Raw genomic sequence first — 27,475 nt, 5'->3', positions numbered from 1 at the left:
TAGGTAGGGTTTTGTTATTTTGAACTGCATAAAGATTACTCTGGTATGCAATACCTTCCAATGAATCTCCAACTAGCATCAGAAATACATCTGATGCTGTGTTGCAATTGGCAAACATGTTGTGACATATGTCCGATATATTGCTACACACTGGAATTTCCGTACCTTTTTCCACTTTCTGGAATGCCATATCAGCAACAATGCATGTTGTATTTGTGGCAGGAGCATCATCCAGTATGCAATCCTCTTGGGCAGGCACTTCAGATTTCTGTGGTATCCGCCATAGCGATTTCTTCTGCTTCATTATCTTCGAGCAGTATCTTTTGAACAAGTCTGCTTGCTTCGTAATCAAATATAGCATCAAACGTACCAAACCTGTGTCTCTCATTGGGCTTACGCACACTGTTTTTGATTTTATTATTTCTGTCGGTATCGTCTTCTATATCAGTGAGTAAGTTAATGTCCAACACCAATTCAGAGTTCAAAATATCTGTAAGCTCATCTTCAGAAACAGAATTGGCCGTAATGGCCAGGACAGAAATATACATGTTGAGTTATTAATTACACAAACACTAAGTATAAATGAACACTCAGAAGTCAATGAAGAAAGCAATTCTATTTCACAACACTAGTTCAGTCACTCACAGACCGACGGTACATCTGAGTCCACATAATAACTAACCCGTTTCCACGGTTATTACTCATTACAAAAGACAATCAGCATTGCTTGCAGCTGGGTTGATAACATTTGTTCTCTTAGCAAGTATCTGGTGCGTAAATCGAGACCAAACCAATGTGCCTACACTCATAACATAAATGGCATGGAGACCACTGTTGAAATCTGGTGTAGTCATGAAATGAAGAGTTACCAGGTTGCATTTTAGTGAATTTCTGAAAGGGATAATAGTTCCAGAACATTTGTATGTTGTACTAGTTACAACTGGTGGCAAGACATATGTACAGAGACTTAAAAAGTAGGTGGTATTTAGAACTACCGTCCATCAGCTAAGGGTGTCAATTTATTTTTACAGGAATTGAAAACTTCATTGCTATTTTCAAAATATTGTTATGTGCCAGCCTCGTGGTAGCCCCTTTGGGTACTTTCAGGAAGAGGCTAGTGACTCACACGACCTGAGATCTCCCAGCGGACTTGTAGGGAGGGCCCGGCCTTTCCGTGTATTGTTCTCGTCGGCCGGCCTACCTGTGAGTTTCTTGGAGATTCAATGGAAATGTTCTGCTTCTAGTGATCTCGCAAAAATTCTGGCTGAAATCACCCGAGCTACAAAAAGGAGGCTAGCCGTGGACAGTCAGAGCTGGACTCCATGGTGGAGTCAGTGTAACACTCAGTGAATTGGGGTTCGGTGATTGGGATGAGGGCTACAGCGATGTTGGCTGTCGCCAGTGTCCCACTCAGATCTAAACGAGAAGCTGTTTTTGTGGTGTCGGGGAGACCAGTAGGTGCGTGGACTGGAGGCAATGGAATGGAAGATTATACAGTATGTTCGTCTATTTCTGCGTAAGGGAGGGAAGACGCTATTGTGAGTGTGAAGGTAAAGGGACCTTTGTTAATGTTCGCTGTTGTGAGTATCGTCCTGCTGTTGAATACTGTTGAGCTGTTTAGTTGTTCACTGCATGTGACTGTGTGAATTACTGGACTGTCTGTGGAGCTGAATCAACGAACAGTCGTGGTGTGTCAGTGGCCCATAACCCTGTGTTCAGATCCAGTGGTCTACACAAAGCTGCTGTATGAGGTGAATGGACATGGGGAAGTGAAAGTGAGGATTAAGCATCCACAAGTAGACAAACAGGCTGGACCGCCTGCTGCGCCACAAGGAAGAGCAATTTGTAAATAGACAGTAATTAATAAGTGTGGAAATTAATAATTGGTTAGAACTGTGTGTTTTTATAAATGGGTGTGTGCATTTTTTAGGTCATCCTGAAATAAATCCGAGTAATGAAACAGGTGGAGTTTTATTCGTAACAAAATGGCGTATGAAGTTAGAATAGACCCCATGTCTGATACATCATTGTAATCAGCGTGAATCAGCGGACCAGATACATCAGGTTTCAACCAATGAGGAAAATTTCAGAGCGATGATATAGATGCTGATTCGCATAGGGAACCTGAAATATTTGTCCCGAATAAGTAAATTTATAATACCAATATAAATGGTGCGTTATTGGTCATTATAAATTTTCAAGCTAACTCATTTTGCCCCGTGTGCTAAGTTGGGCTCCTCAGTTGGTACATAGCACACCCACCAAAACGCATGGCTGGTGCATACCGTGGAGGCCACTACGTTGGCTACTTGGAGCCACCCGCAGTGCCAATGAACTATGAGATACTTCGTGCAGTGCCAATTAACTACGAGAGACTTCATAATGAGACGTCTCTCATAGTGCATTGGCACTGCCAGTGGCTCCAAGTAGCCTACATAGTGGCCTCCACGGTATGCACTAACCATGCGTCTTAGTGGGTGTGTTATGTACCAACTGAGGAGCCCAACTTAGCACACGGAGGCAAAACGCTGGCAACCGGGAATGAGTTAGCTGGAAAATTTATAATGTCCAATAACGGACCATTTATATTGGTATAATAAATTTACTCATTCAGGACAAATATTTCAGGTTCCCTATGGGAATCAACATCTATATCATCTGATGGCCAAGCAGGCATCAATTTTCGGTAATGAGACAAAGTCTCTCATAGTGCACTGGCTATGCCGGTGGCTCCAAGTATCCTACGCAGTGGCCTTCATGGTATGCACTAGCCATGCGTCTTGGTGGGTGTGTTAAGTACCAACTGAGGAGCCCAACTTAGCACACGGGGGTGAAATGCTGGCAACCAGGAATGAGTAGCTGGAAAATTTATACCATTTATATTGGCATTAACATTCCAGAATATTGGTGTACAGTAAATGCACACTCATATAAATATTTTTTTTTCCATCTTTTTTTAATTACTGCATGCCAGTTGAGACCAGAGGCCACACGAAAAAGGAAGCACAGTTACATGCACTCTTCAATATGATGATGAAGAAGATGGAGAAGACAGAAGAAAATCAAAAGAAGATGGAGGAAAAGATGGGAAAGTATCAAAAGGAGATAAAGGACGGGCAGAAGGAGGCCAGAAAATGATGATGGAGAAGTTGGATGAAGACTATAGGAAGACGAAAGAAAGCCAGAATAGGAGAGTAGAAAGCCAGGCTAGGTGGATAAAGCAGATGAAAGACGACCACAAGATGACGGAAGACTGCCAGGAGAAGACAGAAGATGGTCAGGCGAAGATGGAAAACTATCAGAAAAAGACGGATGACGACCAGAGTAAGATGGAGGACGGCCAGGAGAAGACGGAAGATGGCCAGAAGATGGAGGACGACGAGAAGCAGATAGGGGACGGCTAGAAAATGATGGGTGATGGACAGAGAAATAATACCAATATGAATGGTCCGTAATTGGACATTATAAATTTTCCAGCTAACTCTTTCCTGGTTGCCAGCGTTTCACCCTCGTGTGCTAGGTTGGGCTCATCAGTTGGTACCTAGCACACGAGGGCGAAATGTTACTTTTGGACCTTTGATGCATAATAAGCCCATTATGACATGATTACACAAGTCCCGTAGCTGCAGACTCAGAATGCTGAAAGATATGAGAAACAGTGTGAGTTCATCACTTGAAATATTCCCTTCTCCAATATGAAGGTTATACACTTGCTATCAGTAATAGAAAATCTGGAAGTTGTTGCAACAGTACTGTACAAGAAAAATGAGAAAAAACAACAGAGTTTCCAAGTGGAAATTGTGTAAGAAATTGGCATTACATTTAAACAAGCCACGTTTAATTAAATTATCCATTTCCTAGCCTTGTGATGTGTTGCTACTCCAGTAGTTGCCTCTATAGTGTGCCTGAGTTTACTGAATTGTAATCTTGGATTATATCTAAGAGACGACTTTGGTGTATTTGTTAACCTTAAACCACATTGGACTATACTTGTAAGAATACCTACTTCTCCCTCTCTGGCTATTCCTGTTGGTTCAACATTATCCACTATACAAGTACCGAGCTCGATAGCTGCAGTCGTTTAAGTGCAGCCAGCAGTATCCAGTATTCAGGAGATAGTAGGTTCGAACCCCACTGTCAGCAGCCCTGAAAATGGTTTTCCGTGGTTTCCCACATTCACACCAGGCAAATGCTGGGGCTGTACCTTAATTAAGGCCATGGCCGCTTCCTTCCCACTCCTAGCCCTTCCCTGCCCCATCGTCGCCATAAGACCTATCTGTGTCGGTGTGACGTAAAGCAACTAGCAAAAAAAAAAAAAAAAAAACACTATACAAGTGAGACGAGACCATACTGTACATCTCTAATTAACTGTGCGGGTCAGGTGTGAGAGCAGACGCACTTGCGTCGAGACTGGTAGGAACAAGCTTGCAGTACTTGCCAACTGAGTGGGTTAAGCAGATGAGAACAGGTTTCTGTTCATCTCTACTACATAATTTCAATATGACTTTCTAATGTTTAATGGACACAAAGTGTTTTTTAAGTGATCGATATTCATACAGGTTTCTTGAAATATGTAGGGTAAAGCAGTAAATTAGACGAGATGAACAAACTGACAATATTTTATTGTGGGCAATGAATCTCCTATTAACCCTCATAAGAATATCTTATTTCTTAAATATTTAGAGTAACAGTATAAACATTTCACATTTAACTTAAAATCTTCTGATACAAACACTGCCAATTTAAAATTGAATCATCTTCCTGTTCAATATCAAATGGTTCACACTGCCAGTGACTTGATCATGTACAGGTCTAACAAAAATGTGCTTTTTTATTTCAAGAGCCAACTTACCACTCTACGTAACTTTAAATCTAGCAATCATGTGATCTTCAGTTTTACATGAGACCTGCACCATATAGATGTAACATTGTAATGTGAAAAACTTGCACGATTAACTGGAATTAAAACTATAGCCATTTTTGTGATAGGCTAGAGACAATAACATGACTGAGATACTTAATTCAACTTGTTTGTAGAAAAGAAAACAAACTGAGTTTCATTAAGATTTAAAATATTAATGTTACACAGAGTCTTTAGCCTTCATGATCACCACCAAGTTGTCTTAATTTGAAGGGCTGTTATCTTCTACAGCATTCCCACTATAGGAAGAAAATGAGCGAAAACTGCGATCAGAATACACAAAATAGTTTGAAATCATCCTCAAGCACATTTTTCATCCCCCAGTCTTTGTGCTAAATAGGGTTAAGCAACCAAGGTTATTCACAACAAAATAACAAATGATTGATAAAGGATATGCTCCAGTTAATACCCTATTTTCCTCCTGGATTCCCTGTCTTTGATAGGGTTCATAAAATTTAATTTAATTAAATGCAAGTGTTGATTCTGCAGTTCTCTATAGGACACCCATCTTACATTACCTTGGAGTATTCACAATTATCATAGATCTAACTGGGGACCTTCTCATCTCACTATGAGCTACCATCCTTTGGGATCTGGAAATTTATCCTTAATCTGAACAAAATGTTATTCTTTTTGGAGATGCCAAGATGATGGAAATTTTGTCCTGAAGAAGCAATTTTATATGCCCATAAATCTACTGACACAAGGCTGGTGTATTTGAGCACTTTCAAATACCACCAGACTGAGCTGGGATTCAAACCAATACCTTAGGCTCGAACTGCTCAGCTTGTTAACCAGATAAATGGCACTGATATCTTCCAATAAAGTATAATTATGTCACAATATATTTCAAAGAGAAGCTATATACAGTATTGCATAAAACAGTTCTTAAAAATAATGCTCACTGCTAAATAATTAAAGGGGTTCACAAATATCCTGACAAAACAGTTACAGTATGTGAGGATACATATTATGATTACCAGGAAGTACCAATATTATACTTCACGTATGCAGTCAATATTACTTCTCATATTAGTGTCTCTTGTAACATGTATTTCTGTACAGTTTCTAAGAAGCACTATATTGATAGCAGTTTGTAGTTAACTTGCACTGGAGAATACACTGTGATATAAAACACTTTGATTCTTTCATATCCAATGATATTATACAGAAATGATACTTTGGTTTCACAGAGATGATTCTGAGCTTGTAAAAAACCTCTTTAATAAAGAAGGTATCTTCTTACTGTAAGTTTATGAACATTATTCACCAAATTTGTTCAATGAAAACAACTACTAGAATTTCAATAGAAAGCGTTTATCTTTCAGATGAATGTAGTTGTCTTTGCACCAGCTGCTTTTCCTTCCAAAGAACATCCTCCTGTGAAAATTATCTGCAAATTCTCCAATCTGTAAACAGAAACCACACCATCAATAACACTGTACGCATTTGATTAAATATTTTAAGACCCTTTCAGAGATGGATGACAATTATTGTCAGATATATAAACCTGGAATATCTGAATATATAATCCAAGTTACACTGCTAGGATTGCTAACAGTTATCTAGGACTGGAAATATGTTAACAGGTCAGCATATTAAATTTTGACAGTATCCCATAACCTCAGTCCAAGCTATCAACCGAACCGCCCACCCTACCTTAACACCTTCCTGTCCTGGCACCTCAAGCTCAACCCAGATAAAACACAGTCAGTCCTCTTCTGCCGCAAAGGTGGTAAAACCAGCATCACACGCAAAGCCAACCACCTCCAAGATTCTGTAACACTCCTATCAACCCTCAACCCACCCTAAAATACCTAGGCATCCTATTTGACCACCACCTTACCTTCCGACCCCATTTCCTACACCTCAAGTCCAAGACCGCCACCCGAGTCCAGCTAGTGTGCTGCCTAGCCGGGACCCAGTGGGGTCTTAACCCCACCCTCCTCTTCCACACCTACAAATCCTTTCTCCGACCCATAACCTACGGCCTCACAACCTGGGCAGCTGTCGCCAACTCCAACGCAAACCTATACCGTCCCCCTCCTCTCCATCGAACTCTGCACAGTCCACCACGTCCTCCAACTCCGATTACGATACCCCACTGCCGACCTATTCCACATCTTCCCCTTCTCTACACTCAATTCATATGTCCTAACTCAATTCCAATGTGCTTTCCGCCAAGCCCTCAACCGCGACCACCCTGCCCTAAACCAACTTCTCCGCAGTCACCCTCTCCCCTCTTCATACAAACACCCTTCCATCTATACTGGTCTACTGGTCCCTCCCCCCCGGTGGTGCCCCCCAGAGAAGAGAAAGGAAGAGCACTGTGATGATATCCCCCCCCCACAGTCTTCCCCTTAACCCCTAAAACATCACCCCAATCCAAGCCAACAGGACATGCAATCAATGAATATTAATGGCCAGGTGGGCCCTTGGCGACATCCTCCCTACTCCCACTGTTAAAGAACAACCAACCATTCTAGACGACTCTTCACTGTTGCAGTAAATACAATCACAGAAAACCAATTGTAAATATCTCCAGAATAGTAACAATCTACCGTCGAAATGAACCAACTCACTATGTAAACAAGTTTGTAAATATTCTGAATACCCAACTGTAAATTATTTCTTGTAAATAATAATACTGTGCTGTAAACATTTTAAGCGCACCACCCATCTCATATCGGAAAGACTCTTTGTTTTACAATTTTTACAATTTGCTTTACGTTGCTCCCCCGACACAGATAGGTCTCATGGCAACAATGGGATAGGAAAGGCCTAGGAATGGAAAGGAAGCGGCCGTGGCCTTAATTAAGGTACAGCCCCAGCATTTTCCTGGTATGAAAATGGAAAACCATGGAAAATCTCAGGGCTGCCGACAGTGGGGTTTGAACCCACTATCTCCTCGTTGCAAGGACACAGCTGCGTGCCCCTAACCACGTGGCCAACTAGCTCGGCAAGACCAATCGTATCATGTAAATAACTTTGTAAATATTCCCCATATGGGTTTGTAAATACTCTCTGTAAGACCAAAAAAAATTTTAAAATTGTACTACAAAACCTGTAAATACTGTAAAATATTATTCTTATAAACAATTATAACCTCGCATACCAGTCTGATATTGCGGCGGTGGGAGAGGACTGAGACCCAGCTCAAAACAACAACTCCTAGTACGCACCTACTGTAAAACTTTCAGCCTCCTTGTAAATAACAAATGCAAAACTGTCAAGAGTCAGTGAAAACAAAACAAAAAAAAAAAACCATCATTACAAAAAACCCTGTCATTGTAAATCAATTACCTTTATATTCAACTGCAATCTCGAATACTCCATCATTGTAAATTAATCTTCAATGTAAGTACTCCGTCACTGTACATTAATCACTATTGTATTCAACTGCAAATTCATTACAAAAAATCCTGTCATTGTATGTTTATCTCCAATGCAAAATCTCAGTCGTAATTAATCACCATTATATTGAACTGTAAATTCAAGCTCTATTGTAAATATTATAAAATTTTAATAAGAAATTAATAAAGCACTTAGCCAAGAGGTCGCAACCCCGTCCTTCTCCTTCACTAAATCAAACCACCCCTAGACCCTTTCCTAGGTCCTAGGAACTCTTTGCTAGCCTCCTTAATCACAAAGCTCTCCAAGTCTGCCTTCCTGATGGCCATGATTGCTAAGGTGTCAAGCCTATATGACCTGACACTGTGGTTAGGAGTTCACATCCTGCTAGTTGAAAACATTTTTACTATCAAAATGATGGCCAACAGGATACGGATGGTGCTGGTGGTATACAATTTTTAGTCACTAGATTGCATGCCAAAAGCCTGGATTCAATCCAAAACCTTTCCACAGGTTTCATATGGAGTGAGAGCATTTGACACTATTAATCCATCGAATAGGGATGTTAAACACTGAGCCGGCCGCTTGGTGATATTCAACAGGATTAAGCTGTGTGTCGATACAAGGTTTCATCCTCTCCCTACCTCATTATCATCCCATATCCAGATGTGCAGGTCACCCATGAGCATCAAATAGAAAAACTTGCAGCAGGTGAAACAAACATCTACTCAGACACTCCTGGCACTAAAAGTCAATAAATAAATTGTAGAAAATAAAGTCCTCGATTCTGTCTGTGAAGGCTAATCTCGAAATCCACTGGATGGACTTTGATGCAGTTTTCACCATTCTATTAAGCATTTCTTGAGAAAGATTTATGTACAGAAACATCAATCTATTACAAAAGGAAGCCAAACAGTAATGATTTAAGTGAAGCAAGTCAAAGGAAAAACAACTGTCCGTGCGCCTTTCTACCTTACGCTGGCTAAACAGTATCTATACTATTAGAATACGTCAGCCTAAAAATTTCTACAAAAAAGTTTGTGACAGCATATATCTATCTTTAACACATAGCCCACTATAGCAGTTTCTATGTTACAGTTTGTAGAAAAACGTCAAATTTAGAAACAACTTTTAAAATTAATTACTTAATTCTCATGAAAAAATAAATTGTTTATTCACCTCAAGTAACTAATGCAGATTAAAATGTCATTTGCAAAATGACATTTTCATCCTACTTTAGGAGATATCGTCTATTCATCTCAATGGTGACTGCCCTCGCTCCTGAGTTCCATCCACTTTTCAAAGCATAATCAATTTTTTCTAAGGAACCATAAGTAATATAAGCCTCAAAAGATATATCTGGATTGACCTTCTGAATTACCCATCTGTTTATCTTCTTGGCTGTCCAAGGCATGTGTAAAATAATTAGCCAGCATGACAGCTCACGAATATGTTTTTTATCTCGCTGTTTTATGGTCCAGGTTTCACAACGATATGTACCTACGAGAAAGACTGTTTTAACCATTCTGACCTTGTTGTGCATAGACACATCCAAGCATTTCACGATCTTATCTAGGACTTTAAATGCTGCCCTGCCAATTGCCAACCTCTGGTGAAATTCTGGACAGCTAAAGCCATTACGACTAATGACAGTTCCCAGCAGACAGATTTTATCCACCACTTTGATAACTTCCTTATTTATTGTGATATCTGATGGTGAACCTATTGTTAGAATTTATGTCTTGCTAACATTGAAATACAGTCCCATCCTTTCATCTGTTCTTTAACTTTCAATGTGATATCCTCCAAATCTTCCTTACTTTCTTACTTTCAGAGTGGTGTAGTCTGTGTACTGCAGGCTGTTTATATTCATACCAGCTATCTTAAATCCATTAGTGGTCTCATCCAATTCAGCTTTTCTCCTGAAGTACTCAGCATAAAAGTTAAACAGGTAAAAGGAGAGCATGCAACCTTGTCTTTTCCCCTTACTAACTGGCAACCAGTTCTTAATTAACACAATTTCCGACCAATAAACCTGCAATTTCAAATATTGGTTTCATTTTAAACCAGCAACATTTAGGACTTAGTAACAAACATTAAGAAAGAGTCTGTCATTCAAGTTCAATTTTGGATGAACATTCACTACCTACATGGAGACTCCATGACCTACCCTCAGCCTCCACAAAATTATGGCCTCTCTCCGTGGGAGCCATAAAGAGGAGTGTCACATGACAATTGTCTTCTTAGGTGGGTTCTTCACTATTCAAGAGGTAAGAGTGAAGAGACTCTCCATGACCAACCCTCAGCCTCCACAAAATTATGGCCTCTCTCCGTGAGAGCCATGAAGATGAGTGCCACATGGCAGTTGTCTTCTTAATTGCTCTCAGCTTGTTGGGAGTTCGGACAGCTACCCACTCTGACTCTCAGGTTGTCAAGACGGTTAAGCATAGGTGCGAACAAATATCCCTTGCGGGTATGTTTATAGATCTAGGTGGTAAAAGTACTGCTTCTTTCGCAGCTTGATCTGCTAGCTCGTAGTCCACGATCACCACATGGCTAGGAAGCCATGCAAAGGTGATTCTGCTGCCAGGATCGCACAACTTGGCTAAAAGGTCATGAATCTACTGCACCAGTGGGTGTTGGAGGAAACATGAATCTATTGGTCTGCAGAGAACTTAACAAGTAGGTATTCATGATAAAGTGGCCTCGTTCGTGCCTCAGCACAAACTGCAGAGTTTGCATACACGCCACAGACACCAGGAAGCAAGAACTTGGTACCGAGATCATCCAAAACCAAACTAGCAGCCAGCATTCTCTTGTATCATAGAACAATCTGTGAAGACAAGTCATGCATCTAGATATTGGTGTGAACAAAATCATGGAAATACCTCGAATGAATAGAAGCATCCATGTTCATCTTAGGTCCACAAAGAAGATGAGGTATCCCGCTATGGGTCCATTCAAAGCAACCGTTGATAGTTGCATCAAACTCACAGTACAATCTATTAATGCAAATCCCAACTGGGTGTGTGACATTCAGCCAGTTTGTGTCTCTGGTTGAATTGGGTTTCATACAGGCAATGACAGCTTGGATATTGCAGCATATCATGAATTTTGGTAGCATACCTGAGGAGTATCTGCTGCCATCCCTTTCATAAAGGTAGACACCCAATTCAGTGAATAAGCATAGTTTGGGAATCAGGCTAGTACAGAAGGCTCCGGTTGCTTGATACTGAACCATATGCTGTACTACTATAACTGATATGGGAAAGAACATGATGATGATGATGCTTACTGTTTACATAGGCCTATGATCTAGGTCATCAGCCCAAGGAAAAGAACAGAAAGCATGTAAAAACATAGGGACTATGGATTAAGAGAAGGCAAACGTTTTTCTTATTCATAGACAGCTTTTCCTGTTAGGCCGAGGATGATCCAGCTTTAATCCAGACTAACTTTAGTCCTGGTCCAGAGCTAGTTTAACCAAGGACTAACTTCAATAACATGGAGGTCATACGTGAAGTTGTGGTTAGTTTGCAAAATAAGGGAATGGTTGCTAGAGACTACAACCCAACTACAGAGTGGAAAAGATGGTGGGAAGTAGCAACGGAGATCCACCTGCACAGGATGTTCTCGAATGTCAAACTTCCAAGTGGATTCCTGCTACCACGTAAAACATGACCTGCTCTGAACAGAATAAGAACAGGTTATGGCAGATGTAGAGACATGTTGTTTAAATGGAACAAATTGCCGACACCTGCGTGTGACTGCGGACCTGCATGGCAAACCATGCACCATATTGTCAGCAAGTGAGAAATGCGGGCATACACAGGCAGCAAAGTGGAGTTTCTGATGGCAACTCCAGAAGCAATACAGTGGATCAATGATCTTGACATTCAGTTGTAAGGAGTCTTTTCTTGTTCATTGTTTTCTTGTATGTAAATACGTATGTAACTTATTTCTGTACTCAACTTGATTGTATGGGCCATACGCTAAATAAATAAATAAAATAAGGGAGATAAGAAGACGTATGAAAAGGTATGGAATATGACCGATTACTGATATCATGCGATAGCCAGGAGATCTTTTCAGATAGACTGGCTGCCAGAATATTGTTGCTCGCTTACCACCATCCAGAGGTCACGTGTAGGGTACTTTAAGGTTATACCTACGGACGTGAACAACATCAACAACATCAGGCATGATCAGATCCACACCAGTCTATTGGCTCTCGCTGCTCACGGGAATAATGCCACCTGATCTTCGTAGATCGAATGCGCTCTTAAGAGAGTACCATAAAATCTACAAAAACTCCCAACTACCAGTAAAAGAAGACATCCCTGCCTTCAATCTTCAAAAGTAGAAGTCACGCCATCCACCTTTGTGATGGTGCTGACATGAACTGCAACAACTTTACTGCTGTGAAAGTTTTGAAAGACTGCTGGGAATCTTCAACAGACTTGTCCTTTCACAACGTATTTTCTGGTGCACAAATTATTAGTGGATTCCATCTACTGTGCAGGCAGTGGGTCACTCTTAACAGAGTTTAGACAGGCCATTGAAAATGCAGGGACTCACTCTACAAGTGGAATTGCATAACGTCATCACAATGCGACTCTGGTGCCCCACGGCAAACCATTGCTCACATTGCTGGCAGCTGTAAGCTACGTGCTTACTCGGGTAGCTGGGATGATTTCTTTACACCAACAGAGGCAGTGTTAAAATGGTTGGAAGGGCTGGACATCTTTATATGAAATGTTCTCTTGTTACTGTAATATATTCAACTGTATATACACTGATCAGCCAGAACATTATGACCACCTACCTACTACAGATATAAACCCATCCACGCAATAGCAGTGTCACCTGATGAGGAATGACTGCTAGTCAGACGCACATACGGTGCATGTAGTATCAGTGAGCGTGCTGTCCGTGTGTAGAATGGGGAAGGCGCGTGATCTATCCGAGTTTGACCGAGGGCAGATTGTGATGGGGCCCGGAAGCTCGGCACGAGCATTCCGGAAACTGCATGGCTTATCAGGAGTTTGAGGAGTGCTGTGGTGAGTGTCTTCAACAAGTGAAGGTGAAACCATGTCCAAACGTCGATTGGTTGGGTGGCCACCCCTCTATACAGATGTTGGACGTCGTAGCCTGGGCAGACTGGTAAAACAGGACAGACAGCGAACTGTGGTGAAACTAACATCAGACTCGAATGCTAGGCAGAGTACAACTGTGTCTGAACACACAGTGAACCGAACACTCCTAAGGATGAACATTACAGCTGACGACCCATGCATGTGCCAATGTTAATACCACGACATCAGCAACTACGATTCAAATGGGCATGCAACCATCATCACAGGATGTTGGCGCAGTGGTAGAGGGTTGCACGGTCTGATGAATCCCAATACCTTCTTTATCATGCCGATGGGAGGATGCAAATCTATCGTCTTCCAGGGCAACACGGCTTGACACCTGTACTACAGGACGGAGACAAGCTAGCAGTGGCTCAGTTATGCTCTGGGGAACATTCACGTGGGCAACCACGGGTCCAGTGGAGCTCGTGCAAGGCACGATGATGGCGGAGAAGTACGTACACCCCTTCATGAGGATCATGTTTCCCAACGGCAGTGGCGTTTTTCAATAAGATAATGCGCCATGTCACAAAGCCAGGATTGTGATGAAGTGGTTCGAAGAACACAGTGGCGAGCTGCAATTGATGTGTTGGCTCCCAACTCACCAGATCTCAATCCGATCGAACACATCTGGGATGTGATTGAACGTCGCATCAGAGCTTATCACCGCCCTCCCCAGAATTTACGGGAATTAGGTGACTTGTGTCTGCAGATGTGGTGCCAACTGCCTCCAGCGACCTACCAAGGCCTCACTGCTTCCATGCCAAGACGTGTCGCCGCTGTTATCTGTGCCAAAGATGGACATACCGGCTATTAGGTAGGTGGTCATAATGTTCTTATTACTCCTGGGAGGGTTTAGAAAGTGGTTTGAATTAAATCCGATGGGTAGTTTTTTATGATGAGTAATTTTATGTAATTAATTTAATTGCAAAGCCGCACCAAGATTAGATCGACTTGACGGACTGATTGCCGCTAGGCGACAGCAGCTTACGCTATATTATGATAGTCCGATAAGACATGCTGTATATGGAAGGATGGGAACACGCTGCCATATTTTACAAAGTACCTTTCTTGCTAAGAGGTTCATGACCGCGTGCCTGTTATTTGGAAATAACAATCCAACATGCCAGAATCATGATGTACTTTCATGTCACAGGACCAACTCTGATAGGTCTGCCCAGTTTGAAGAATGTAGCTGTGTATTAGATATAGAATATCAACGGTGGAATGACACGAGTTATCACCCACTCCTAACGAAGAGAAACTGGGGATTCCCAACAAGCAGAGGTGAGTCTATACCTAAATTATATATTTGCGGGTTTATACCACATCGCCTCCTAAACCACTGGAGCAATTTCAACCAAACTTGTTACACTTTTGACTTAGTATCAGGAGACAAATCGCGTGGCGGTAAGACACACCAAGCATAATAAGCGGCGTGGGACGAGTGAGATACAAAAATAATCGAAAATAATGTCAAATCCATACTTTTCAGGGTTGCTGAGATGAACAGTGACACTATGAATATTTTAAAAATCCAAGTTCAGCCCCCTTTCGGGTGGGAGGCGAGGGGTGTGCGATATATAAAAATTATTAAAAATAGTGTCGAATTCACAGTTTTTGGGGCGGTTAAAATAGACAGTGACACCCCAGACATTTAATAAGTCCAAATTCAGCCTTCTATGTGGTGGGGGGTGAGGGGAAGCGAGATATAAAAATATCAAAAATAGTGTCGAATCCATAGTTTTCGGGGTCGCTGAGATGAATAGTGACACTCCGGAATTTTTAAAGTCAAAGTTCAGCCAACTTTGTGGTGGAGGGGCGAGGAGAATTGAGATATTAAATAATCGAAAATAGTGTTGAATTCATAATTTTCGGGCTCGCTGAAATTAATAGTGACTCTCCAAATTTTTTATCCCTTAGAGGTGGGAGGGTGAGGGGGATCAAGATATAAAGATAATCGTAAATAGTGTCAAATCCATCGTTTTCGGGGTCGCTGAATTGAACAGTGACACTCCGGGTTTAAAGTCAAAGTTCAGCTCCCTTTGGGGAGAGAAAAGTGAAATATGAAAATAATAGAAAGTAGTGTCGAATCCACAGTTTTCAGGGTCATTGAGATGAATAGTGACACTCCAATTTTTTATCCCTTGGGGGTGGGGACGAATGAAACACAAAAATAATCAAAAATAGCGTCAAATCCATAGTTTTCGGGGTCACCGAGATAAATAGTAACACTCCGACTTTTTCATAAGTCCAAGTTCAGCCCCCTTTGTGGAGGGGAGTGAGATATAAAAATAATCGGAGTCAAATCCGAAGTTTTAGGGGTCACAGAGATGAACAGTGACACTCCAGAAATTTTTGGCCCAAGTCAGCCCCGTTTGGCATAGGGGTGAGAAAGGGGAGAAAAGTACAATGACCAAAATGACCAAGATTATGGATCTATGTGTGTATTTCAAACCCTGGGATCCTGACAGATGGAAAAAGTGGAACTAGATAGGAACAAACACACAGTTAAAAAAAACATTAGGGGAACATATTTTTGAACATATGGCATGCTACACAAAACAATACATGACACCCAGGTATATTACCAAGTAAACCTTTATTTTTTACCGTTGAAGTATACAAAAGAATATCGATGGATTTGCATTCATTTTCAGAACAAAAACAGAAATGTCTAAACATGGGCAGAAAAAATGAAAACAGTCCTCCAGGGTGGATTTTTATCACACTTGGAGAGCTTCAGTATGGTGTATGTCCTCCACTAGCATTTATCACAGCTTGGCACCTACGTAGCATGCTCTATATAAGTCGACAGAGGTCATATTGCGGTATCAGGTCCCATTCTTCAATGAGAGCCTGTTCGAGGTCTTGGAGAGTCTGAGGTGGAACAGGGCGTTCACAAACACTTCTGTCAAGACTTATCCCACACATGCTCGATGGGATTAAGGTCGCGACTCACTGCTAGCCATTCCATCTCTTGAATATCCAGTTCTTGCAAGACAGCTCTGGTGATGTGCGCTACGTGAGCCCTGGCATTGAGTACGAATTCAGGGCCAACACCGTATGCAGCAACCAACACATGCTGTAGCAGTATCTGCTCGATGAACCCCGCAGCGGCAAGATTACCACGGACGACAACAAGATCCGCACGGCTATCAATACTGATGCCACCCCACATCATCACAGAACCTTGTCCGAATCGGTCACCTTCCTGGACAACATTTGGCATGTACTGCTCACCACACCGTCTTCATACACGGTGACGTCCACCACACTCTGTCAGGGGAAATCTGGATTCGTCTGTGAACAACACACGTCTCCAGTGACGAAGTTGCCAGTTGACGTGGGTATGGGCAAATAGAAGGTGAGCTGCAAGATGTTGCTGCATTAAATGGGGCACTTGAACAGGACGTCTGGGTCGTAAGGACACTTCTTTTAACCTGTTCCTTACTGTCTGGTCAGATACCGTGACTCCAGTGACTCCCCCCCCTGAGGTCTTGTTGCAGTTCTCTGGAAGTTGCTGAATGACGACGCAATGCACAGATGGTCAGATATTGGTCATCCTGTGGGGTTGTCATGCGTCCACGACCTTATCCAACTGAACTGACCACTCTTACTATAGCAATTCCACAAGCGTTGAATAACTAAAGGAGAAACATTGAGATCCACAGCAACACAACGAAAAGTCCATCCTTCCTGGATCAAAGTGACGGCGCTTGCGACTTGAACCTTGTTAAGATGTCTCATGGGATGTGCTGGTTTACGTACAATGTGCTCAAATGACCGCATTAATCTGTGTACCTACCAAAGACACGCGGATTCACTTTGTTTTGAGGGGTCACCTGACAGTTTAATGCATGGTTACGCCTACAGATGGAGTATAACTTCGATTTGACATACCCTGAATAGCTAAGGTCTCAAGGTATGCTTTACGACCATTGGAACCCCATCAATCAAATTAACGTTCACATACCAGACGTTACCAAACATGTTCCCCTAATTTTTTTGAACTGTGTATATAAAATATGAACATCACAGTCAATACTGTAGTAAAACTGATGACAGTGTGAGAGAAAAAGAAATGAAACTGTCTATGCATCAAAGAAACAAAAAGAGATGAAAAAGTGAATAATATAACATCAGAACGATATAGAAAGACCTAAAGAGATAAATGAAAGTCACCACTACAAAAACCAAGAACTTCTGTCGCAACAGGCTATTTAAGGGCCTTAGCCTGCCAAGATGACTGCTACCAAGCAAGATGGCCTGTAGATAAGATGGCAACATGATCAAAGTCTCAGCTGCACTGCTTGGCTTTTGAGAATGGGCCTGCTGCCTCTCATATACAGGCACACTACCTCTACACTACTGCTGCTCATTTCAGTAGCTTCCAAAATGCCATGAGCAGGGGCGTACCAAGAAATTATTTTTTTTCGGGGGGAGGAATATTAAATATTAAAATTTGAGGATTTCTATAAAATAATATTGGATGCATATTGTGAAATTAGAAGGAAGACTAAATTAAAACTTCCAAAATAACACAATTATTTAATTAAGACACATTTATATTCATGTTGATGACTAAAATAGCAGATGTCTCCTGGGTTTTTTGGCCAGCTCATGGATTATATTTTCTACGGTCACATGTTCTTCTTTGTTATCATACAAAAGAGCTAAGGCATTCAATCTTTCCTATGCAGTCATATTCAGAAAATAACCTTTTGATTACTGTATTCCAGGCATGAAAAAGAGCATTCTGGTGTGGCAGTACAGCAGTTTCAGTACTCAATGTATTGTTGAGAAAATATCACTGTAGCAAAATGTTAAGTGCAGAAATGAAGTCCAATGTTTCAGGATGACTGCTTTTAGAAGAAAAATGCATACATAATTATTAATGGAAGCATGAAATACATTGTTGGCAAATACGTAGTTCAAATTAAAAGCAAAACAATGAGCTACCTAAAATCTTCATTTAGATGGTTGACACAATTAAGCACAAGTTCTAAACTTAAAACTTCTGCATACACCCCAGGCTATGAGGTAGTCCAAAGTGTATACATTTTTAGAATAATATGCTTATTTCACAATAAGTGAGTGATGTACCATAAATTTTATGAAACACTGTAGCCATTTATACTTAATCTGACAAAGTAAACACAGTAACAAAATAAATTTCTGTACCATTCCGAATAAAATAGGTAAATATCTACAATGACAGGTCACATACAGAAATATGGGTGTGAAAATGGATTGTGACTTAGTCCTATATTCAAATGAGCATTCTACAAAGATATGACCTGTATTTCCAAGAGAGCATTACAAACAAGATTGCTGAAGAAGAGTGTGGTTCGTGCAAAGATTCTAGTTTTGATGATGAATATAACATAGAGACCAATGACATAACACTTACAAATGCAAATGGTGAAGATATGCCAGCACCAAATACAGTAGTGACATAAGTTGAACCAAATATGAAGACCGTAGGTAAACATGGAATTTCAATGAGCTGCAAATATGAAAGTAAATAGAGTATAGGCATTTTCTCCTTATCATGAAAAATAAACATCCTGAGGACTCCTAGAAAGACTCTAAAAGGAAAGAACAACTATCACTGGTCTGTGGAGCCTGCAAGTCATTCAAGGTATCACACACCAAGCAGAAACAGAATACATTTTGTTCAGACCCTCACACGATAGATCATAAAAGTGAAAACTGACAACATTGGCTCATATTGTTATTTTCTCAGCGATGACACGATAAACTCTAAAGTGGTCCACAAAAATGAAGAAACTGATACAAAGAAGTCTAAGTACAAATCATCAACACACAGGATGGATTACAACCACATACTGCAACAAATATTGTCACATATACTGCAAAGAACGCTGAGGAAGTCTCTGCACTAACTGCAGTGAATAAAACACCAGGAACTTGAAATAGTAGGTGTTAGTAGGCCCTACTAAAAAAAAAAAACCATGTAAGCCCATAAATGCTACTTGCATTCCATGTTGTACACAAGTGTGTTTCAATGCCTCTTCACACCACTTTATAATGAGTTGACCTTTCCATGGTCATGGTAGAAGTTTATTATAGTTTGCTGGAGGCGACCACTTCTCACTTGTTCATTTGTTGCTAGCAGATTACTTACTTAATGGTTTACACGTATGTCAATCACGCTACCAACAGTTGATGAAATACCTGTTAGTGAGAATCCCAATAGATTAGACTGGTGATTTCTAGACTATTCCAGCTGGTGCCCTCCTTTGTAAATTAAGAAAATTCCAGCCAATGGCAGTGACTACTGACATACGTGGAACGAAAAAGTCACATTCTACCCTATATAATCTGTTGTAAAAGTAAATAAACAGTAGGCTTACTTGTAAGGGTGGGTTGGTGGGTACCTAGCCTTGACGAGAACACATACTCTCCTACATGTAATATGAAGTAAGATTTATATTATTTACTAGCAAACTTTGAGGAAATGCTCCCCAGCATAAATTATATTCCAGTTAGACTCAACTTTTAGGATTCTGGCAAGATATAGCAGATATTTTAGATTCTGGAGGTCAAATGGACTCCTATATTGTTATTGAACTAATGGGCTAGACAAACGAGAAAATAGAACTTGGAGAATTAGAGTACGTGAAGCATTACCTGACCCTGTAATGATTAAGAGTGGGGGGGGGGGTCCCACAGGGCAGTATTATTGGACCTTTATGTTTTCTTGTATCAACAGTGCACATGCAACACCTCGTAACCATCTTTGTTGGTTCTCCCTCCTACAAAATCTCATAAGCTGCTGAAGAATTATTTTTCCGGTATAATATAAGCCACATGCCAACTTACATCTTAATACGTGCAATGCAATATTCCTCGTATCCCAATGCGTTACAGGTTGTTGTCAATCGAGATTTGCTGCACTCAGGTAAAAATCTCTCAACAAAACCTCGTAACCATTATGGTCCTGGTTGTTCTAAAAGGAGAGTTCACTTTTCACTGTGTTCCTGAGCATTCTGTGTAATTCCTATTTAAACAGAGACGTGCAATGATAAAGACAGTGTGACCTAAAATTCTATAACACAGGAGTGTAAATATGAATACACCGAGCTCGATAGCTGCAGTTGCTTAAGTGCGGCCAGTATCCAGTATTCGGGAGATAGTAGGTTCGAACCCCACTGTCGGCAGCCCTGAAAATGGTTTTCCGTGGTTTCCCATTTTCACACCAGGCAAATGCTGGGGCTGTACCTTAATTAATTAAGGCCACGGCCGCTTCCTTCCCACTCCTAGCCCTTCTTGGTCCCATCGTCGCCATAAGACCTATCTGTGTCGGTGCGACGTAAAGCCACTAGCAAAAAAAAAAAAAATATGAATACATTTACGTTCCTAATTGTACTTTATGCATTTGTTATCCACAGTAAATAATGCACAGTAATCAACCCACGTGCCTCGCGAGTGATCCATCTGATGACGAGTATTACCTCCCGATTTCAACCACTGTGTGCCTCACGTACCAGGCGCATAAGTGGGATAAGTGCATCATTTCAATAGAACTCATCCTAACAACGTTCAAAACAACAATTATTACAGCTTTTAAAGAGTTCCACCAAATATTTTGTTCAGGTTGACAGGTATGTTATGCTCTACTCTTATGCAGTGGACGTATTAAGAAATGGAAACTTCAAATGGAAACCAGCATTCAGGTGGTGATGGTGAGAATAACGAATTTATTCCAAGGATTTTGAGCAAAAGGGAGAATAAAAACCTATGGATGCAGGATCAACCCTTTGATGCGTTTATTCGCCCCTGGGGATGTAAAAATGCTGCCCCAAAAGTTAACAGGCCTGAGAGGGAACTAGGTGTATGGTGTCAGTCTGAATAGTGCAGGAATTTACCAGGCAAAAAAATTTATGTAATTACTGATGAAACTACGGAAATTAGTTTTCATAAATTTTGGTCAACTCTGACACAGGAACAGAGGAAGGTTTATGCTGTGAATAATGTGTGACCAACTGAACTAAAATTAAGATGAACAGAGAACATCTCCTGAAGAAATAATACCCTTCTGTATCACCTAACTGTTGATAATGATCTTATTCCTGTGTGCAAAATGATGTTCCCTGCCCTGCCTTCGACTGGGTAAGAAAGAGTCAGCATGGTATGTGTGACTCAACAGACTCAGAACTGGGCAAGGAAAAGTGTTTTGCCGAAAAGAGGATACAGAAACCAGATATTAAGTGATTTTATTGATTCTTTGCCCAAATTACCATCACATAATGCCAGAAAATAGCTCTAAATTATACTTGGAAAAAAATATCACCTCACTTAGCCAGCTCCGCAGTATGTACCCTATTGCATTAAATGTGAAATGTCTGGGGAGAATCCTATCACCAGGAAGAAATTTGTAGTAATGTAGCAATATTTAATGAAAAAAAACTCTCGCTTCACAAATTACGGAGGACATATGTAATGAGTGTGTGAAGTATGAAGACAGAAATGTAAGTGAAAGTGAATGGAAGGAGCATATCATAAGGAAGGACAGAGCACAACAAGAGAAAGAACTTGACAAGGAAAAGACTAATGACAAAAAAAATGGTGGTCTTGAAGATGGATTTGCAGGCTGTGAAAGTTGCACCAAGTCTCACAGCAAGTGCTATGTTTTACAAAACTAAACGTCCACAACTTCACTATCTATAATTTACACAGCCATGTGTTTCTGGTTTTCTATAGTGGATGCTTAAGTGCTTCCACATTCGTTACGTGAATTATAGATTACCTTCATACGTACTGCAGTGATTCAAAAGAAATAATTTTGTACAGTGATGGATGCACTTACCAAAATCACAACGTAATTTTGGCAAAAATTTTTGGAATTTTCAATCAGAACTTTAACGAATGTGATACAACAATTCTTAGAGAAAGGAAATTCACATATGGAGTGTGATTCTATCCATAGCTGCTTTGAAAGGAAAGTAAAAAACCAAGAGACAATCTCCTCAGTGATTACCCCTCGAAAAACAAAAGAAATCACAAGAAAGCCCTTCCCTTATGAAGACAAGTGGAATGGACTACTTCAGCTTCTGATATTTCTCAGTCTTGACTCAATCTTGACTGACAATGTTATGAGATGGACAGCAGACAGCAGATGGTAAACGGGTTGAAAAGTCAGGTTGTAAATTTGACCAAGAGAAGTCCTATCAGTTTTAATCATTGTGCTGATGGGGTGATAATACCTCCTGGGAATCACTGTAAGTACCTATGAATAGGCCTATGAGTTCTCTGGATATACATTGTTTTTCCTTGATCAATAGCTAATAATTACATATGCTACAAAATGAAAAAAAAAAAAAAAAAAAAAAAAAAAGTGCTGAACATTTTCTGCATGTACATATTTTGATCATCACAAAACACAAATAATTAAATATAGCAGAAATCTGATATTGATTAGATTATTAGGTTATATGTCGCTCCTGTTGGTAAATGTTCCGTACCCGGTTCGTGACAGATCCAACATGGTGCGGCTCTGCACAACTTAGTGCGGCTCGGACGATGTCGCAGCTGTTACACAAACAACATGTTGCAGCTCGGTTGACGTCACAGCGAGCTATACAAGGCTGCCAACCTATGAGTCACCGCATGGCATGAGTGGTGGTGGTGATTATTGTTTTAAGAGCGCAATTGGTCTGGATAGGTTAGTTAAAGGGGATCTGAGGACGTAAGCCACGTGACAAGACCATAGGTCTGGATAGGTTAGGTCCGGCTAGTGACAAGAACCACTGGACTGGATAGGTTAGATCCGGCTAGTGACAAGACCACTGAACTGGATAGGTTAGATCCTGCTAGTGACAAGACCATTGGACTGGATAGGTTAGGTCCGGCTAGTGACAAAACCACTGGACTAGATAGGTTAGGTCCGCCTAGTAACAAGACCATTGGTCTGGATAGATTAAGTCCAGCTAGTGACAAGACCCAGAAACAAAGTACAAAATGATAAAAAAGTAACATTATGCGGCACGCTCACTTACCTTCATTGGCACGGGAGATATAACGTGCTGGCTGCGAGTAGGAACTGGTGGATCCGTTCTTCCCTGGGGCAGCAGTATTTAAACAGATGTTCTGCCAAGTAGCTAATGAAATGTTGTTTCTTGCACCCTGATATGGGTAGGGATTCACGTATTCCACGCCCCTTCCTTTCTATTGTATCAGTGTGCACAGCAATACCCTGTCCCGTGAGCCGTTGTTGATTCAATGCGTGGACCCATTCACTCCTGGGAGTGTCCACAAATTGGATTGAAAGGGTCACTTTCAAATGAAGAAATCCCTCGTTCCGGAGTCAGTTGTGTATGCCTTCCAGCTGTCTGACACTATCGTTGTACTGGGAAGAATATGATGTTAAGTAATGTGACACTGTCACGGGAATCCACGGGCACGAGGAAGAAATTGTTATTGTCGGCTCTTTCTACGCCCCTAAAAACCCACTGCCCTACAACTCTACGGCCACGGTTGTATTTCCTCGTGCCAAATTTGGCCTCGTCTATTACTACAACAGAACCGACTCCTCCTATAGGAGTGGAATTCCTTTTGGCCCAGTAAACATACACTTCCCTGCAGTAGCTGCACCAGTCGAATATAGTCTCTGAACTAAGCTTCAGTTTGTGTTTGAGGAAAGGGTACTGTGGCCTATTTCCTAATAACCAATATGCCACAAAACGGATTATTTTTACAGGTGAATGGTGAGCTTCTAAGGAAGTTCCCGCCTTCACAGATCTCTTAAAATTGCACGTGGTTTTGCGGCAAGTAAAGAGTAGCTTGGTGCCGGAAACTTTCACTTCTAGCTCCTTAGCACACGATCCACAGGGAATGGAAGCCTTAATTAAGCCATGGCTTATTCAATAATAAGCTGATCAGTACACAAAACACTTATGTCAAAAATAGTGTAATCACATCCAGCATATGCCATTTATATTTTCAAACAACCGTTCTTGCTTTCTTTCGCTGAATGTGGTAACCCTGTAGCTACAATTCATACGAACCCTATCGTAGAGAATAATAACATTGCTTTCGTCAAAGTCTTTCACAGCTGATAGATGCTAGCCAATAGGGACAAAGAAAATGATGGTGATCTCTAGATTTAGGCAGTCCCAGTTTTAATTCCCACTATTTAAGTAAAAGTAGCTTCTGGGACGGGTGGGATGGTCACAAGCAGGCATCCAGGAAGGATCTCTCCTCTCTGCTACTTCAGGTACTCTAAAACATAATTTAAATAATTTTTCCAGCCCCGATCCAGGTAAGGAATCACCCCCCTCCTGTTAAATTAGTAGAACAGTTACTGTGGCAAGCCCTTCAATTAATAAAAATACTACTGAGATGAGGGGTCTACATTTAAAATTCCGTTCAAACCATCTTTTATAACGACCCTACCGCATTCCAGGTGACACCTATATAGGCCTAACTTACTGTATAATAGAGTTGTACCATGTACAAGTTGCCACTGATGCCAACATAACATCACACAACTTTAAGGGTATTTTAGTGAATACAAATGAATCACCAGATGTTAATGAATCAAAAACTAGGCTATATAACATGATGAAGACTGATATGTCTATCATAAGTTAGAGACTTATACCTGATATAACATGAATGTATTACAAACTAGCCTGTCACTGAACTAAGTTTACTTACACTATCATAGTATGCTATATTCTGCTACTCATCAACATCATCTTCTTCTTCTTCCTCCAGATGTGACAATTTTATGGATTTGCTTGACTTGTCATTTTCAGAGGGCAATTTTTTTACATTCTTCTTTGCTTTCTTCTTTTCTTGACCGACAACATACTCTGGCATTATTAACTTTGTACTTCTGAATGATGATTTGGCTGCATCTGATGAGGAAATGCCATCTTCAACAGCAACTTTCTTTGTAGGCTTAAATATAATATGGCTCTTATGATCCTCTTCCATAGGTTCTACACTTTTTCTCGCCTCCAATTCGCGTAGAAAAGAGAGAGCAGCTGCCGTGTTGCTTTTTTCAGACATATCCTCCTGGGATACATCACCAAGACTGTATTTTGTCCATTTTTGAGGATTTCTCCGATAGTCAGGAATATTTCTTACATTAAATCTGGGAGGGGGAGCTTCTGGTCTCTTGAAAATACTTTCCTTACCACGAAACTGTTTAGTCTCTGCACGAAGTCTTTTCCTGGGCCTCATGCCCACTGGAGGTTCGCATACATCCATAACCTCATGTTCTGGAGAACATATTGCTGCACTTTCAGAGTCTGTCCCTTCCAAAGACTGTCTCTCATTCTTTTCCTTCTCTGCAGCATTTAACAGATGAAATATATCCCTTTGACGGTTAAGAAACCCCATATCCCCACTTTTTATGAAAAATTTTGGCTCCACAAAGCCGCTCATTTTCAGACTATTACGGGGTTAAACGAGGAAATTGAGTACGTGAGTATCACATAAACAATCACAAATTTTACACTGCACTTGCACTATTATATTCCCACATCTTCTATTCAGATAAAATTTGTTCATATTACGCAAGCCGTGAGAACACACGAAACTGTGACAACTACACTCTTGTAAACATCTCACTCATGTCTCTTGCGCATAACGACAGGCAATTGTCACAATGCACAGTGTCACCACCTGTCTTTAAATAGCACAATATTTACCTCAAATAAACGAAAGGTTTACCGCGTATAATTTAGCATCTAAACGATTTAACTATTAATTTAATAAAATTTTATACTTTTGTACATAAGATAAGATTACCAGACGTCCTAAAAATCTCAGACAAGCACTAAAATTTAATCTTCTGTCCGGTGTCCGGGAAAAAATGTCCTAAATGTTCTAAATGTATTCTCTTTCATTTAGAAATTCCAATCAGTCAATCAGTGGCGGCTCATGACAAAATTTTCAGGGGATTCACAACAAAATGTGTGTTCACGTCTCAAATATACCAAAGTAGAATGCAAATCGGTACAATAACTAACTTAAACCATTTCACTAAAAGTTCCTTGTACGGTTGCTTCTCCATTCATAATTCGGTAGCACCCCTATAACCGAGGATGCATTTTTGTGAGACTAATCAGTGAGTGCACAACAAAACTAAAATTACAACTGCCAGGTTGAGTGGCTCAGATGGATTTCTGATCCCAAGTTGGCAGGTTCAATACTTAGCTCAGTGAAAGTAAAATCCACAGCAACTTTGCTACAATGCTGTATTGTAGCGAATATTAAAAGATACGAACACAATTCTTGGATTTACATAGCACGAAGTTCACCTAAGCATGACAACAAGCATCTTCTTCTTCTTCTTTTTTTTTTTGCTAGTTGCTTTACGTTGCACCGACACAGACCGGTCTTATGGCGACGACGGAATAGGAAAGGCCTAGGAGCTGGAAGGAAGCGGCTGTGGCCTTAATTAAGGTACAGCCCCAGCATTTGCCTGGTGGGAAAATGGGAAACCACGGAAAACCATCTTCAGGGCTGCCGATAGTGGGATTCGAACCCACTATCCCCCGGATGCAAGTTCACAGCTGCGTGCCCCTGAACGCATGGCCAACTCACTCGGTAAGCATAAAAATAATCCGTGCAATTTACCAGTACTCAAATTGAAGCGATTCTCCACCCACAATGTATTTTTAAAGACACCACTTAAACTTATTCGTCTACTGATGTCCTCCCACGCACTGGCGTAGCCAAGGGGGGGCCCAGGGGGGCCGCCCCCCCCCCCAAAAAAAATTATTTCCTGAAACTAGGGCGAGGATCAGCCGTTGTTTTACGTACGGTACGAACAACTTAAAAACGTACGTCGAAATGTTAATTTAACGTAGCGACAAGAATCTACTAGCAGGGCTCTATAGGGCCATACATAATTATCCATATTTTTACTGGTTGAATGAAAGGAAGACATTTGTGATGCGCGGGGATATTTTCCTGTAGAGGACTCACTATTGAGAATGTAACCGTGTGTTGAAAAATGTCAAGACATGAAGAAAGGGGCAATTAGCAAGGGATTACTCAGTAGGGGGCCGGAACGTGACCACCGAGA

At 40.9% G+C, this 27,475-nt stretch overlaps 1 protein-coding gene across 1 annotated transcript; it reads right to left on the bottom strand.

Annotated features, from left to right (window-relative positions):
- Positions 1 to 4,601: 4,601 nt before the first annotated feature.
- LOC136874958 (U5 small nuclear ribonucleoprotein TSSC4) lies at positions 4,602 to 26,004 on the bottom strand. The gene is made up of 2 exons (XM_067148671.2): positions 25,093 to 26,004; positions 4,602 to 6,330 (listed from the first exon to the last, which is right to left on the bottom strand). The coding sequence occupies exon 1, from the start codon at positions 25,825 to 25,827 to the stop codon at positions 25,117 to 25,119; it is 711 nt and encodes a 236-aa protein (XP_067004772.2). The 5' UTR covers positions 25,828 to 26,004; the 3' UTR covers positions 4,602 to 6,330; positions 25,093 to 25,116.
- Positions 26,005 to 27,475: the final 1,471 nt, after the last annotated feature.

This window comes from Anabrus simplex, chromosome 5 (assembly GCF_040414725.1).
Source record: "Anabrus simplex isolate iqAnaSimp1 chromosome 5, ASM4041472v1, whole genome shotgun sequence".
Classification (NCBI taxonomy): Eukaryota; Metazoa; Arthropoda; class Insecta; order Orthoptera; family Tettigoniidae; genus Anabrus; species Anabrus simplex.
The sequence above is the reverse complement of the archived record's forward strand: the minus strand, read 5'-3'. Positions and strand labels throughout refer to the sequence as shown.

Excerpts from the sequence above, each read along its gene's own strand:
- LOC136874958 (XM_067148671.2), bottom strand. The coding sequence starts at position 25,827 with ATGAGCGGCTTTGTGGAGCCAAAATTTTTCATAAAAAGTGGGGATATG.